The sequence below is a fragment of the Nannospalax galili genome, unplaced genomic scaffold (genome assembly GCF_000622305.1).
Source record: "Nannospalax galili isolate Female #2095 unplaced genomic scaffold, S.galili_v1.0 scaffold50, whole genome shotgun sequence".
In the NCBI taxonomy this organism is placed as follows: Eukaryota; Metazoa; Chordata; class Mammalia; order Rodentia; family Spalacidae; genus Nannospalax; species Nannospalax galili.
In genome coordinates this window covers 1,291,318-1,306,612 of record NW_008328749.1, presented here as the reverse complement: position 1 = coordinate 1,306,612, position 15,295 = coordinate 1,291,318, and the positions used below count along the sequence as shown (strand labels likewise).

The following is a 15,295-nucleotide window of genomic DNA, read 5'->3' as shown; positions in this document are numbered from 1 at the left end:
TATTGTGTCCCCAGTGTCTGGGGCCCCAAGACTAGGAATGGCGCAGGGCCCAAACTAGAAGTATAGAACGGCGTGGGGGATGGAAGGGTGAATGTGGCTTAGGGAGTCCAGGCAATGAGGCTTGCGCTATAGACTTACCCCAAGAGGCCTGAGGGTAGTAGTGCAGGCTAGGAGCTATAAAAAAATTTTTAATTCTTTAGACTTACCAATGGACCCTGATTTAAATAAGGCTCTAATGTAAAACTATTTGTTCTCCCAGAAAGAAGCTTAAGTAAGCATTAACCTAACTTTATTCCATAAAGTTAGGAACATAATCTCCTACTAATCTCCTACTTCTTGCTGCTCATAACCACTGATCATAAAAAGAAAACTCAAATAAGCTATTGTGATGGGGCTTAATTCATCCAGCTAACACATTTTTGACACCTACTAAGCCAGGGGAACTCAGCAGTTACCAGACAAGTCTGACACCATGATCAATGTTACCACCTAGATTAGGATTCAGTGGCTCTAGTCACTCATAGAACAGAAAGGCCAACTTTGCCAGGAGAAAAGGGGGAAGTTTCACGGAGGAGGGAATTGTTAAATGGATCCTTAAAAGACTGGGAGAATTTTTCCAAGCAGAAGAAATAAAAAGATGTTCTAGGTGCTGGGGAGACAGTTCAGTAGTTCAGAGCACTTGCTGCTCTTGCAGAGGACCCAGGTTTAGTTCTAGCACCTACATAGTAGTCAACAGCCATCCATAACTTCAGTTCCAGAGGATCTGACTCCTTCTCTGGCTTCTGTGGCCATTGCACACATGGAGTGCACTTATATACATGCAGACAAAACACTCATACATGCAAGATAAAAATAAAACAAAATTTTTAATTTAAATTAGAATATGGTGGTGATTGGATAGGAAGAAAGTAAAGCATGAAAGGGGAATGAGAAGGATGGCGACAAGGGAGCATGTGTGAAAGTCTGAAGGAAGCAGCAAACAAACCATGAAGACTGTGACCAAGTATATATCAGACAGTGCACAACCAATGCAAACCTCCTGAGGCAGAAGCCAGTCCAGTATGATCCACATGAAGCAATGAGGCCTGTGTGACTGGAATAGAGTTTAGGGTCAGGACATCAGAGAAGCAGGATCAGATCACACATGACCCTCTTGGAACTGCAAGGACTGGCTTCAAGTCAGGCTGCAAAGAGAAGCTACTGGGGGGAGGGCTGAGGTCTGATTTGTGTTTTTTAACTAATCCTAGCTGCTGAAGTGAGATGAAGCTGAAAATGGGCAAGCAGAGGAACCAGTAATGTGATGCTGGATCACAGGTGATAGAGCTTTGTAAAGTGGTCTCATTCTGCATCTGTCTTGATAGTGAAGCAGAGAATGAGGGAGGAGAGGAGTCAGGGATGACCCCAGGGCTTAGGCATATGGAACTGAAGGAACAGAGACATGACTCTACAAGACTCCAAGTTTCTATGTTTTGTCCATTTTTTTCTTTCTTTATGATGGAGTCTTCTACTTATTCAGGAAGAAGTTTCTTAAAAATTAAAAGTATATTCTCTCTTTTAAATTCTCTACTGTCTTATGTGCTAAAAATCCTTATTTTTAAACATATACTCAAAGAAAAATGCCTACTTTTTAAAAAATCCCAGTCTTTCATACTTACTTCTTTGATCTTTCAATTGTATTGTTTTATAGACAAGCGGGTGTTGAACTGCTGGTAGACTTAGAACAATCCTTGTCATCAAAGAACCAAGATGGTCTCATACCCCAAAATGGAAAACACCCACTAGGTACACTTTAAGTTCCTAATTCTAGTGGTTGGTCAAGTCCTGTTCCTTATGCTGGTGTTTGCATAAGTCCGAGATGAAAGTATTGAGGCTGACAGATCTTGAATCGAACCTATGCCTTGTGTAACCTGAGCACTATTAACCCTAATCCTCCAGAGCTTCAATTTCCACATGTTAACTACTTACTGCTAAGAGTTGTGAGGAAATACAGTATATCTGTAGTATAAGCCTTGGAGTCAAAGATGATGGTGGATTTATGAGAGTCATTCTCTGTGAATGAGTGGAAGGATTTGGTGATAAGTGGTAGAAAAGAGAACCTATATAGTACAAAAGTTATAAACAGAGGACTGCCAGACAAGTAAATGGCCCTTGTATAAGAAAAGAATCCTTTGAATATTGGTATGTCTCTGGAAATGCTAACATTTCTGAAAAAAAAAACTGTTTAGGTGGTGTCTGGTAATGACGTGAAAGACTAAGTGAGCTTCAACCTATTCAATTATCTAGTCCGCTCTAACTGTTTATTTTAAAGTTGCCTCATCTTGCCTAGCACATAGCATACCTCCAGTATCAAGAGAGTAGTCTTCTGTTCTCGAAAAAGCAAAGCTTTGCACTTTTTCACTTACCACACCATTGGATTTTTTTAAACAACCTTAATTTACATCAGTATTTGAAACTGAAATTTACAAATCAATGTCACATAAGTTTCACAGCCCACTTAATTTTTTACCTACAAAACCTTTACAAAATACTGGTCCTGATGTCCTGATACCATAAGTAAAAGCATATACACCGTGTCTGTCTATGCTACACACACATACACACACATACACACACACACACACACACACACACATACACACAAATGATTAACCATAAGCAGATCTGTGTTCAGATAGGTCCCTATTCTATTAACCCTAAGCAGGCTATTTAACTTCACTAAGATTCCTTTTTTTTCAACAGTAAAATGTTGGTGGAAGTTCATAATATGTATTTGGTACTGTTTTATGAATGCTAAATAAGAGACTGCTCTTGCAGAGGACCTGGATTCAAGTCCCAGCACCCACATAGCAGCTATGAACTGTCCTTAACTCCAGTTCCAGGGGAATCTGAAGCCCTCTTCTGACCTCTACGGCACTGCACAACACGGGTGCACTCACATACATGTAGACAATACACTCATACACATAAAATAAAAAGAATAAATAAAATGTTTTTTAAAGGTGTTCTGGATTTTGTGGATTTGTGGTATTTGTACTACTTGTCACCTTAAAATCTGAAAATAGCTGCAGGTTTTTTTTATTTAAATTTATATTTATTTTCTTACATAGCTTTCTGGTCTTTTCTTTAAAGAAAGACCTTAAATTTTTATTATTTTAGAACTCATATAACCTGTATCCACTGTTAAACATAAAATTTAGCTCTGAGTTTCCTAGCAATCAGGGTGAATGGGAGACACAAAATAGTACAGTTTTTTATAACAAAAGAATAAATATGCTAAAACAAAAATATGAAAAAGTTATCAACTATACTATTTCCATAATGAGATGGCATCATAACCCTTCATATGAACTGTAAGCAGTAAAGAAATACCCAGTGCACATGGGACACTCACAGTCAAGTGCCGTTTTCAGCACTCAGTATTTCCAATCTCAAGTCCTGTGATCTTAGACATTGGGTTACATTGTCTCCTCAGAGTTAGAAGGGAAAATGACAAATAGTCTGAATCTTTTAAAAGCTGATCATGAATATATATAAGAGAGTTGTGATTGCTCAGAGCTCCGAAACATAACTACCACCTTTGAGGGTGGCCCAGATAAATAACCACCCACAAGCAGTTATTCACTGGCTTCCCTGAGTCACTTTCCTACCTGTAAACCAAAAGCTGGATTTAAATGGAAGAAAATCTGAAAGGTTGTACGGATGCTTAGTTGCTCTTTGAGAGATTTCTTGCGGTGGTGGTGGTTTGGCATATTTTTGTTTGCCTGTTTGTTTGTTTTCTGAGACAGAATCTCACTGTTTAGCCCAGTCTGTCTTGGAACACATGGCATTCCTCCTGCTTCAGCTTCCTGAGTGCTAGGATTACAGATGTGCACCAGCATGCCCAGTTGTTGTTGTTGTTGTTTAAGATTTATTTTATTTTACATGTGTTTTGCCTGCATGTATGTAAGTGTACCACATGCATTGCAATGCCTACAGCACCCATAAAAGAGTGTCAGAGCCCTTGGAACTGGAGTTACAGGTAGTTGGGAGATGCCATGTGGGTTCTGGGAACTGCACCCTGGTCCTCTACAAGCATCTGAGCCATCTAATGCCATCTGTTGAGCCATTTCTCTACACACACGCCTTTATATAAATAAATAAGTATAATGAGGAGAAATGCTACTTTTAAATCTTTAAGAAATGTTTCAGTGTTTGGTAAAAAAGCAACTATTGATAAACTTTTAATTGTAATAATAAGTAACATTTGTTTATCTATAACATTTATTTGCACTATATACTAAAAACTAAAAAATTACCTCAAATTATCAACAAACAATAAAAGCGTTACTAATCCCTAATCCCTCATTTTACAAATTAAAAAACTGAGACTTTAAAAGATTAAACCACTTACCAGACATGGTGGTACACACCTTTAATCCCAGCACTCAGGAGGCAGAGGCAGGTGAATCTCTGTGAATTCAAGGCCAGCCTGGTCTATGTATCCAGTTCCAGGCCAGCTGGGCTATAGGAGGACCCTATCTCAAAGAGACCAAAAAAGATTAAACCACTTGACCAAGACTTTAAAACATCTAAGTTATAGAAGCTAAAATTTGAACTCACTACCAAGCAAATTTCCTATCCTAATAGACTGTGCAGACTGGTGGGCACCTTAGCCAGGGCTTTACATGAAGAAGCTGCTCAGGAACAGTTTGTGAAATTGAACTCTATTAACCATTCAAATGCTATTAACTGCTAGAGATTAGTATCTAAGAAAAATTACCCTTCCTCTTCTTCCTGTGAGAAGAGTGTATCACATTTAGCGGCTGAGAATACATGATTTGGATAGCTTCAGAGAGAAGAACAACATTGTAGATGTTTAAACACTATTTGGCACCAATAATGGAGTCCCAAGACACTAAGACCTAGCGCTTTGTCTCAAGTGCTTCATTTAGTTATCCAACACGGCTGGAAGCTCTGCCTTTAATAACAATCCACAGAGCCTCCATTTGATAGTTATCTTTAGAAGACCATCTGGCTTCTCTCAAAACTATAATTTTATTACTCTTTAGTCATTACTAAAGCATTGCAAGTTACAGCATGCAACCACAAAACTACCTAATGTATTGATTAGTTGATCATGGATTACTAACCACATTGTATGCATATTGTTTGATTTATTCATTAGGAGAAACTTACAGGACACAATATTACTGCTGCTATTTTATTGAACAGGAAATCAGACAGGACAGTTGGATAAGTTGTAATAGTAAGTTTAAACCTCAGTCTGATAACTCAAAACCTAGTCTTTTTCTACCATATCTAAGAGCAAGAAATCAAAAATCTGTGCCTACTAGCTTAGATCAACAAAAAGATCTTAACAAATGGAGGCAAAAAAAAAGGATATGTTCTCTCTTTCGGGAGAGGAGTTGCATTTACACACAAACGCAGAAGTTCTGGTTCCAGATTGAGAAGCCTTGTTTCTATTTTTAATTGTTTTATTTATTTATTTTTATTTTATGTGCATGAATGTTGTTTCTGCATTCATGTAAGTGCACCACATGTATGCAATGCCCATAAAGACCAGACGAGACAGCACTGGATTCCCTGAAACTAGAGTTATGAACAGTTGTTAGCTGTTGTGGGTGCTGGGAATAGAACCTGGGTCCTCTGCAAGAGCAACAAGTGCTTTTAAACACTGAGCCATCTCTCTAGCCCCCAAGCAGTCTTGTTTTTGGATGAGAAGGGAAGCATAAAGGAAAAAAATAAATAAATAAACAGCTGTACACAAAATTTTAAAAGCTAAGTTATAAAATATATTCACAGAAAGTTGAAAAGTCAGACAAATTTCAAAAAATTTTATGAGTTAAGCACATTTTTACTTTTTTTCTTAAAAGGAAGTTTTAGTTGCTTTCTCAATCTAATCCAACCTTACAAAGAGTTCATTTCCTCAAGAGAAGTACTGATCTTCTGAGAGGGCTTCTCTTTGAGACAAGGTCTCCCTATACCTCAGCCTGCCTGGAAGTCCCTGTGTAGACCAGGCTGGCCTCAATCTCACAGAGATCCACCCCACCTCCTGAGTACTGGGATTAAAGGTATGTACCACTACACCCTGCACCTGAGAAATAGGGATTTTAATGATCACCAACTGACTTTGTATCACAGACAACTAATATAAATAAAGCAAACAGTGGTATTTTGGTGGCAACACCCAGTAACTTATGCGTCTATAAAACAAACTTCTCATCTTGGTTTCAGAATTCATACATCTGTGGGGGCTGAAGAAGTCAGCAGTTCAGAGCACTTTTTGAATTTCCAGCACCCACATGGCAGCTAACAACTATCTGTAACTCCAGTTCCAGGGTATCCAGTACCCTCTTCTGACCTCTGAGGGCATTGCACAACCTGGATGCACTTAACACATGAAGGGAATATACTTATAAAATAGGAATAGTAAACAAAATAGTTTTTTTTAAAAGAATTCATACATCTTTGTGAAAATAAACTTTCCCTTCCTGAAAGAGAACGTACCCTCCAAGAGTCTGAAACAAAGTGGGGTAAACTGAGAACGCAATCAGCAGTGAAGTTTTAACAGCGACTCCCAGTAGTCTATTTAGTAAGGACAAAACAAAATGTCAGGCCTCTGTGGAAAGCACAGCATAGCCCGTGAGTCACACTTCACCCCAGCATGCCCACAGGAGTCTTACCACTTGAAAATTCATGTCAATGTACACACAATATTATACTTGCTACTCAATTTCTTCATAATCAGAAAAAGGCAGCAAAACACATGAACCATGTAGACCTTTGCAAATTTTGGATATAGACTTTTAAATATTTCCAGCTTAAAGATGATTTTCTAACACTGTCATTCTTTATGGCACTAAATTTCAGGGAAGTGGTCACTAAAAGCTGCATTGTTGTGTGATCCAAAGTGGAAAACATGGCATTTCTCATGTCTTAGAAGAGCACATGTGCAACCACTGGTAGACACAGTCATAACAAGTAGGAAAGAGCAAACTCAATTCTCAGTTTTTAAAAGTCAGCATTAAACTAAAGAAACATCACCATGACAAACATTTTCTCTCAAGAAGACTTATAAAAAAGGAGTATCCAAGTTCAACAAAGAATGCAAAGCTTTTTTATCAGTAAAAAGTATAATTTGATTTATTTAGAGGTGATCTTTACTAAGAGAAATCAGGATGCATGAAAAAACGTATAACTCCAAGTGAATTTCTCAACTTAATTTTTACAAGATTGTACCATAAACATTCACCCAGCTCTTCTAAAATTCTAAATTCCCAATGACTAAGCTACGTTTGATTTCAAAAAGAAACTATACCGGGGCTGAAGAGATGGCTCAGCGGTTAAGAACACTAGTTGTTCTTGCAGAAGACCCGGGTTCGAATCCCAGCACCCTAATGGCAGCTAACCACTGTCCGTAACTCCAGTCCCAGGGAATCCGAAACCCTCTTCTGACCTCCACAGGCATTGCACAACACAGGTACACTTACCTATATGTAGGCAATACATGCATACACATAAAATTATTAAAAAAATAAGTAAATAAAATAAGAAACTATGTCCTAGGATATTATATAATACAAATCAAATCAAGTAATTGAGTTGGTCATGGATATAATAGTCCAGTTTAATTACATATCAACTGTACATTATTAGATATATGTCATTCTACCTTTTGACAATGGCCAACAATTTATGTCAGTAGCATATAGTTAATATTTACCTTTGTTCCCAAAATATATTTGTATAAATGAAGTTTCTATGCTTCAAAGCCCAAACTCACAAGGAAAGCATCTTCTAAATCTTACTGCTGTAAGCTTGTTTTCTGAACTGTTATTATAGATAATAAGAGACTTGATTTGACAGCTCCTATAATAACACATTATAAATTTTACATTGGATTTTTTTAACCTTAAACTCTTGTGATGGCAAAACCATTTTCCTCAAAGCTGATTGGTTGTACATGTCTACAACAGTGCTTAAATGTGATCTTGCTATCAAGATTTCTGGCAAGGAGGAAACTTTTTATGTTAAGCCTTTTGGGTACTGAACATGACACCACCTTCATGAAGAATTTTTGTTTTATTATTAAGAAATAAATGTGTCTTGCTCCTTGGCTTTCCCTGACTTTAGAAATTTGTAGTCATTTCCACCATAGACTATTAAGACTGTATTTCAAAGACAGGCTAACAAAGTTCATTTTGTATATATTGCAGCTTCTAACTGGCATTGGGTGAGTATTAAAGATTATCAACATAAATTTTATAGTGTCAAATAATGGCCTTATTCATAGATGTTGATTCCTTTCCCTATTGCCTTCCTTGATGTTTTTGCATAATCATTTTTTGTAAACTAATCTTCTGATGAAAGTTTCAATTCCTCAGTTTATTTGATATATTTGTTTTTCTTATAGGTTTTCCTCCAACTACTTTGACCTCCTTTAATACTGTAACTTTTTACATTTTCCCATAAAGAAGTCATTTTGTCAACAATGCACTAGAAGTATTTCAAAATACGATGCCTATCTCATTTTCTCTCTGATTTAGCTTTCATCCTAACCTTAAAGAACCGAAGACTAAGCTTGATTTTGAGGACCCTCTAATAAGGGTATGCTTCGATAAAGTTATTAACATGACATGGGCTACCTTAGAGGTGACACTTTGCTATTCATTTCATTTGTTTGTTTCATTTTCAAGTTTGAGTTCCTTCTCATGTAAAATCTTTATTCTTCCCAAAAGGCTTATGAAAATTTTGGTGAAAAAATGTTGCTGCTTCAGTGCAGAAACACAGCCTCTTTTCAGAAGTTATGTAACTTGGTGAGTATTTTCATTTATTTGTTTCTAAGATCCTGTCTTTCAAATTACCAAGTCTATTAAGTACACTGAGAGGACACAGTCTTGTTTAAATATGTAAGATAAAATAGAAGCGAATATTTACATTGTCATTGTACATCAGAGCAGCCTCTGAGAATTCTTTTCGAGTTAAAAAATGATAGACAGTTACTCGATTATGAACTTTTAGAGTTAGAAGGGTCTTTAAAAATTACCCAACATAATTGAAAAAAGAGAAAATAAGTGGCATTTTATACATGTAAAAGAATATTAGATACCTTCCTTCCCTAGTGTGCAGATTTATCAAGTCACTGTGACTGCTACTATAAAGATGAAATGGATAACTGAACAAAATAAACACTTAAAATTTCCCCAAAATTTTGATACACAATCTTGGTAACATTAGAAAGGGGGCCTCCAGTCACATTCTGTTTTTTAGCTTTCTTGCAGCTTTGTAACCTATACTAAACACATTAATGTCTGCTGTTGTTTTTCAAAGGAAGAGACAAATCTACATTTGTTTCTTATTTTTTCTGACCAGACCTTGAGCAAAAGTGCTATGATTTTTATGCTTTTCTACAGTAATTACATACTTATTAATAAAACTTGTAATAAACAATTGTTAATTACAATGTCAAATTATATACACAAAACAGTTTAAAAATTGGTTCTCCACTAAGCCTTATATAGAATAAATATATCATTAACTTTTTATTTTTTAAAAAAGTGCATTTGTAAAGGTAAAAATCATAAAAATAATAGGAAGAAAAATAGAGGAACAAAGGAAAAAAATAACATTGACATTGTAGAGTTTTCCAATTCAGTTAATTATAATGTTATTTTTTATGTAATGGAATGTTGGATACAACATCTTAGAAAAGTGTATAAAGTCCTGATTTTTTATTTATTATTTTTATTTTATGTATATGAGTATATTGCCTGCATGTATGTGAGTGCACCCATGTCGTGCAGTGACATAGCAGTCAGAAGAGGGTTTCAGATTCCCCTGGAACTGGAGTTAATGACGGTTCATAGCCTCCATGTGGGCACTGGGAATCGAACCCCGGTCCTCTCCAAGAGCAGTCAGTGCTTTTAACTGTTGAGCCATCTCTCCAGCCCCAAGTCCTGATTTTTGAAGCGTACATTCAGTGAAAGTGATTTAATTCTGTACAATGAATGTAGCTGAACTTCATCGTGCTTTTCTAGAGTAACTTTGCAGCTAGACACACAGAATCATAAATATTTCTATTTTGGGTCTCACTCACCTTATCTTTCTTAATCTGAATTTCTGGGCAGTTTGGAATCTATCAGTCAACATAAAAAGCAGTAGAAACCCTTTATATCTCTGTACTTCCCTTAGAAGTTATTTGTAGGCTAGTATCTAAGCAACTATAGAGTGCCCTAAGCATAATTATTTTGCTGTCCCAAAATAATATTCAATTTTACATTCTAGGTTCCAAATGGGAAAATGAAGATTTTCCTGGTTTTTCTAGGTTTACTTGGTAATTCTGCTGCCATGCCAGTAAGTGTTCATGTTTATGTTGGAATGCTGAATCTTTTCTTTTTTATTCTATTGCTGCATTGCTTGCAAACGGTTGAAGGTATATTTCCACTAAGGTTCTGCACTTATCACTAATATTCTCTCAGTTTCAGATGCAAATGCCCCGAATGCCTGGATTTAGCAGTAAAAGTGAGGAGGTATGTATACTCTGTACTGGGGGAGAAGTGCACAGAGTCCTATCCTAGAAGTTCATAAATAGGAGACTATTGGTATATTTTTTGGATTATAAAATTTCTTATGAAGAGGTAAAGAGAAGGAGAGTTGAAAGTCTTTGACTAAAATCCAAGCAAACTAACAATTTTCTCAGCACAATCTTATGTGTATCAATAGTCCCTTTCAGAGTAAATGTTGATTTAGGTTAAAATTTAGTTGCTAGCTTCTTGGTTAACTTTGTTATCTAGCAAGATAGCTATTTATACCGAGGATTATTAGAAGGTAGATGCTCTTGCATATACATAGCTTTCACATAATTCAAGCCAGTGATCAAATTCCATGTACATCAGAAGGAAGAATCATCTTACCATAGGCTTATCTTGTTCTCAAATCCTGAACTCCAAATAATCAAACCATTCAAAATATTCACAGTAAATCCTATGTTTATTTTCTATTGTTCTATATTGATTCAATATGAAATTCTGTCTAAAAATCAAGATACTCGGGGTCTAAGATGATGGTTCAGTTGGTAAAATGCTTGCCATAAAGCATGAGAATCTGAGTTTGATGCTCAGAACCCATGTAAGTAAACAACATGCTGACACTCACTTGCAATAATAACACTGGAGAATGGAGACAGGAGGATTTGTGGAGCTCCCTGGCCAGCCTGCCTAGCATATTGAAGAAGGACCAAATCCCAATGAGACTTTATCTCACAAAACAAGTTAAAAGAACAATACCCAAGGTATTAGCTTCTGTATGTACACAGACACATATGCATGCACTTGAACACACACACACCTGAACATACAGGTAGCATACATTAAAAATTTAAGGTATTGTAGAAATTTTTTAATGAATGCTTATTTCAAATTCATATATTATTGTGCCTTCAAATCATAAATTTGACTTATTTCTTGTTATTTGTGTATTGATTGTATACTTTTTATTTTATACCACATTAATGGAGTCATTTCTTTTCAGATGATGCGTTATGCTCCATTCAACTTTATGAACGCCCCACCAGTAAGTTCTTCTTTATATTATTTCTAAGAATTTCTTGCTTATATCCAGATAGCGAGGTTATAATGGTTGTCTTTGACAGCAATGTGAATTGCCATCTGCATGTCTTAGTTGCGATATAACTCAAAATGTATCAAGAAGGAAAAATCATTTCACTTGACCTCTCGTGACAATTTTTTCTTATTCATTACTATCATTTTATTCTACAAATGAATATCACCTACTAATTACAGCCATTCTTTATGTCTTAGAAGCCTTGGTTGTAGGTAAAGTTCACAGGAGACATTTTCACAAGTAATGGCAACAAAAATAGTATAGTAAACCAGGCATGGTGGTACATTCCTTTAATATCAGCACTCAGGAGCCAGAGGCAGGCAGATCTCTGTGAGATCAAGGTCAGCCTGGTCTGTATAGCAAGTTCTAGGCCAGCTGGGGTTACAGGAACACCCTGCTTCAAAAAAAAAAATGAGCAAATACTATTGGAGAAGTTACTTTTATTTTAATTATCTTAAAAATAACACTAAAATTGTGGATTAATTTTTTTATTTTACTGAAATAAACATAGGTTATTCTTGTGGCTATATGCTAATTCCTAGAACAAACCAAACCATAAATCAAGCATCAGCTGGATCTTCTAACAACGTTATAATATAGCCCAAAAGTGCATGTCACTGTTTATGTTTGTGGCATTATAAAGGACCTTACCAATTTTGTCTTAATCCTTTTCATTCAAATAATTCTTTCTTAAGGACTTTGCCTAAAGCTTTCATCATTTTCAGTATTCTCCTTCTAAGCTTCTGATTTGCCCAACTTTGTGGAGAGTTTTAATGTCTGCCTATGAGTTGGAATTTTCAACAGCATAACTCCTAAAAATTCTGCATCTTTTTTTTGGTTTTTGTTTGTTGTCTGTTTGGTTTGGGGGGTTGCTTGTTTTGCTTTGTTTTGTTGTTTTTGTCTGCTTTTCTTTCTCTTACTTTATCTATAACAAGTCACATGAGTTTTTAATTTGACATAAAATTCTCCACTAAAATGTGTACACTTTTATCTGAGTCAGGATTTCAGAATTAGAAATCATAAAATTTTTATGCTAGGTGTGGTGGCACACACCTTAAATATTAGCACTTAGGATTCAGAGTCAGAAAGATTGCCGTGTGTGTGTGTGTGTGTGTGTGTGTGTGTGTGTAATGTATGTGTATGTGTGGTGGATCAACCCTGTCTTCTACCTTATTTGAGACAGGGTCTCTTTATTGTCCACATTGCATATGCCAGGCTAGCTGGCTCGTGGGCGTCCATAGATTCCTTTCCTTTGTCTCCATCTCCCAACTCACTATAGGAGTACTGGGATTACAGAAGCACACTGCTATGCCCAATTTCCCATGTGCTCTGGGAATCCAAACGCAGGCTCTCACACTTATATGGCAAGCACTTTATCCACAGACCCATCTCCCCAGACCAACAAAATTTTTATTATTTTTTAATTAATTTATTTATTTATATTTTATGCGTAGAGTGTTTTGCCTGCATGTTAAGTAAACCCAAGCATGTGATGCTCATGGAAGCCAGAAGTGGGCATCAGAACCCCTATAATGGAGTTATGGACAGTTAGCCTCCTTGTGGGTGGTGCGAACCTGAGCCCTCTGCTCTTAATTGCTGAACCATCTCTCCAGCCCTCATCAAATTCTTAAACTGAAATTTCTCATTGAAGTCTACCTTTTGATTAGTTTGACTGGCTACCTAGAAGATTGAAATAAAAGTTTTCATTTAAGCTCTTGAGGTCAGATTCCATGGATTTTTTAAGCATCTTGGCTTGGTTTTGAAAGCTTACAATAGAAGGTGGGAAGAGTCTGAATCTCAACCCTAATCTGATGTAACTGTTTTTGATACTCTTTCAGATGATGAACATGGGCCCATATGGAAATGGTTTTCAAATGCCTCCGCCTCCACAAATGCCTCCACATTTTCCACCATACCAGATGCCCATGTGGCCTCAGCCAGTACCCAATGGATGGCAGCAACCTCCAACACCCAATTTCCAGAGCAAGACTGAGCAAACTCAGGAGACCCTCAAACCCAACCAGACTCAGCCAAACGAGCCACAACCACAAAAGCAGCCTTCAAAAGAACCGCCAAACAAGGCAACTCAGGCCAAAGAGGAAGGCCAGTCACCTCAGGTGAGGCTTGTCTAGAAGACTTCCAAATCAGAGGCATTAAAAGGCCTCAAAAGAGATTTGGAGGTATGTGTACCTTTCCTGTATACATACTTGCTCCAAAATTGAGTACAGGCAGTGTTATGTGATAATGTGATGTTAATACTGACATTTATCAAAAATTACCTGGCAGGTCAAGTCTAGCCTTATTTAGTTCAAAATTACACAACTATTGTGGCTCTAACGAAGATCCTTTTAAAACACAGAATCAAGTTATGGGTTGTGGGGCATGTCTGGAATGCCAATGCTAGGAAGGCTGAGATAGGAAGATCATGAGTTCAAGGCCAGCCTAGTCTAGGTCGTGAGACACCCTGTAAAAATAAATTTAAAATAAAATAGGATACAGAGTCAGCATGATATATCAACATGACTACTAGTATAAGAGTCAAAAGAGAAAGGTCAAGTTCTACCTCCAATCTTTATTAGTTGTATGCTCTTGAGCAACTTTACCTTTCTAGACTCATTTCTCCATGAATAGATGAAATGGTTTCTAAGTCCTTTCCAGGTCTATGCTTTGACGATCTGTAATACTCTGAAATTGCCACTGCTTCCAGTACTTCGGGATGACTTAAGTGTAGTCATGACATAGCAAGGAGATGTACAAATGGTTTCTCAAGATCTCCTGCTAGAGCTTCAGAAATACTGGTTTGGGTTATTTGTTATCACATACAATTGTACCTATAGGGAGTACAAAAGTAAATAGAAACACATTCTTGAGTTTGAATCCAGGCTTTAGTTATTCCTCTGCCATTTGGGGCAACTAACTTCTCTTAGCCTCAGATTCTTAGGTAAAATGGGAATAGTAATCATGCATAGTTAACTGAAGTTAAGTGAACAATATAAAATACTCAGCATACTCCTTAGAGTACATGTTCAATAATACCAATTACTACTATCATCTCTACACAAAACAGAGAGGAAGAGACAGAGTGAGGGAGAAAATTCATGCAAATGAAAATGTTAGCCTCCAGTAGTCAAATAATTGCATTCACTTTATTTCATTTCTTATTATTCACACTTCCACATAACTCCGACTTGTCTTCTAGGCATTCCCACCATTTGGCAATGGGATGTTTCCTTATCAACAACCACCATGGCCAATTCCACAGGTAAGAATTTATTTCCTGTATACTAGAAATGTAAAATAATATTAGCATGCTATATGTAAAACTAATACAAGCTCATACACTGTAACAGAATTCCATATATCAATCAGTAGAGAATATGAAACAAAATCATGTCAGTGATTATGCAGAAAATTTACTGAATGAATTTTTTGCTCAGACTAGTTGGCAATATAAAAACAGTCCAAATCACCAGCTACTTAATAGCTTAACAAATTAATTTTAAATGGTTGTGCTATTTATTACTATTCCCTCACGTAAGAGATTAGAAATGTGATTATCTTCATTTAATACAATAGGGAAATTGACATAAAATAGTTTAAAATCTAAAAGGCAAGCCTTGATCAGACTCTAATCTCTCCATCATATTTTCTAACAATAGATGTATCATTATAA

General features: G+C 36.5%; 1 protein-coding gene across 2 annotated transcripts in view; it reads left to right on the top strand.

Moving 5' to 3' along the window:
• The first annotated feature begins 8,762 nt into the window (after positions 1-8,762).
• Positions 8,763-15,295, top strand: part of Enam (enamelin) — a 17,117-nt gene continuing 10,584 nt past the window's right edge. Inside the window, exons 1-6 of one of the 2 annotated variants that reach the window (XM_008829371.1) lie at positions 8,763-8,816; positions 10,285-10,353; positions 10,485-10,529; positions 11,530-11,571; positions 13,461-13,739; positions 14,822-14,884. In XM_008829371.1, the coding sequence (XP_008827593.1) occupies positions 8,763-8,816; positions 10,285-10,353; positions 10,485-10,529; positions 11,530-11,571; positions 13,461-13,739; positions 14,822-14,884 (552 nt within the window). Of the gene's footprint in view, positions 8,817-10,284; positions 10,354-10,478; positions 10,530-11,529; positions 11,572-13,460; positions 13,740-14,821; positions 14,885-15,295 lie in introns of both variants that reach the window. The other variant, XM_029561661.1, reaches the window with a different exon arrangement.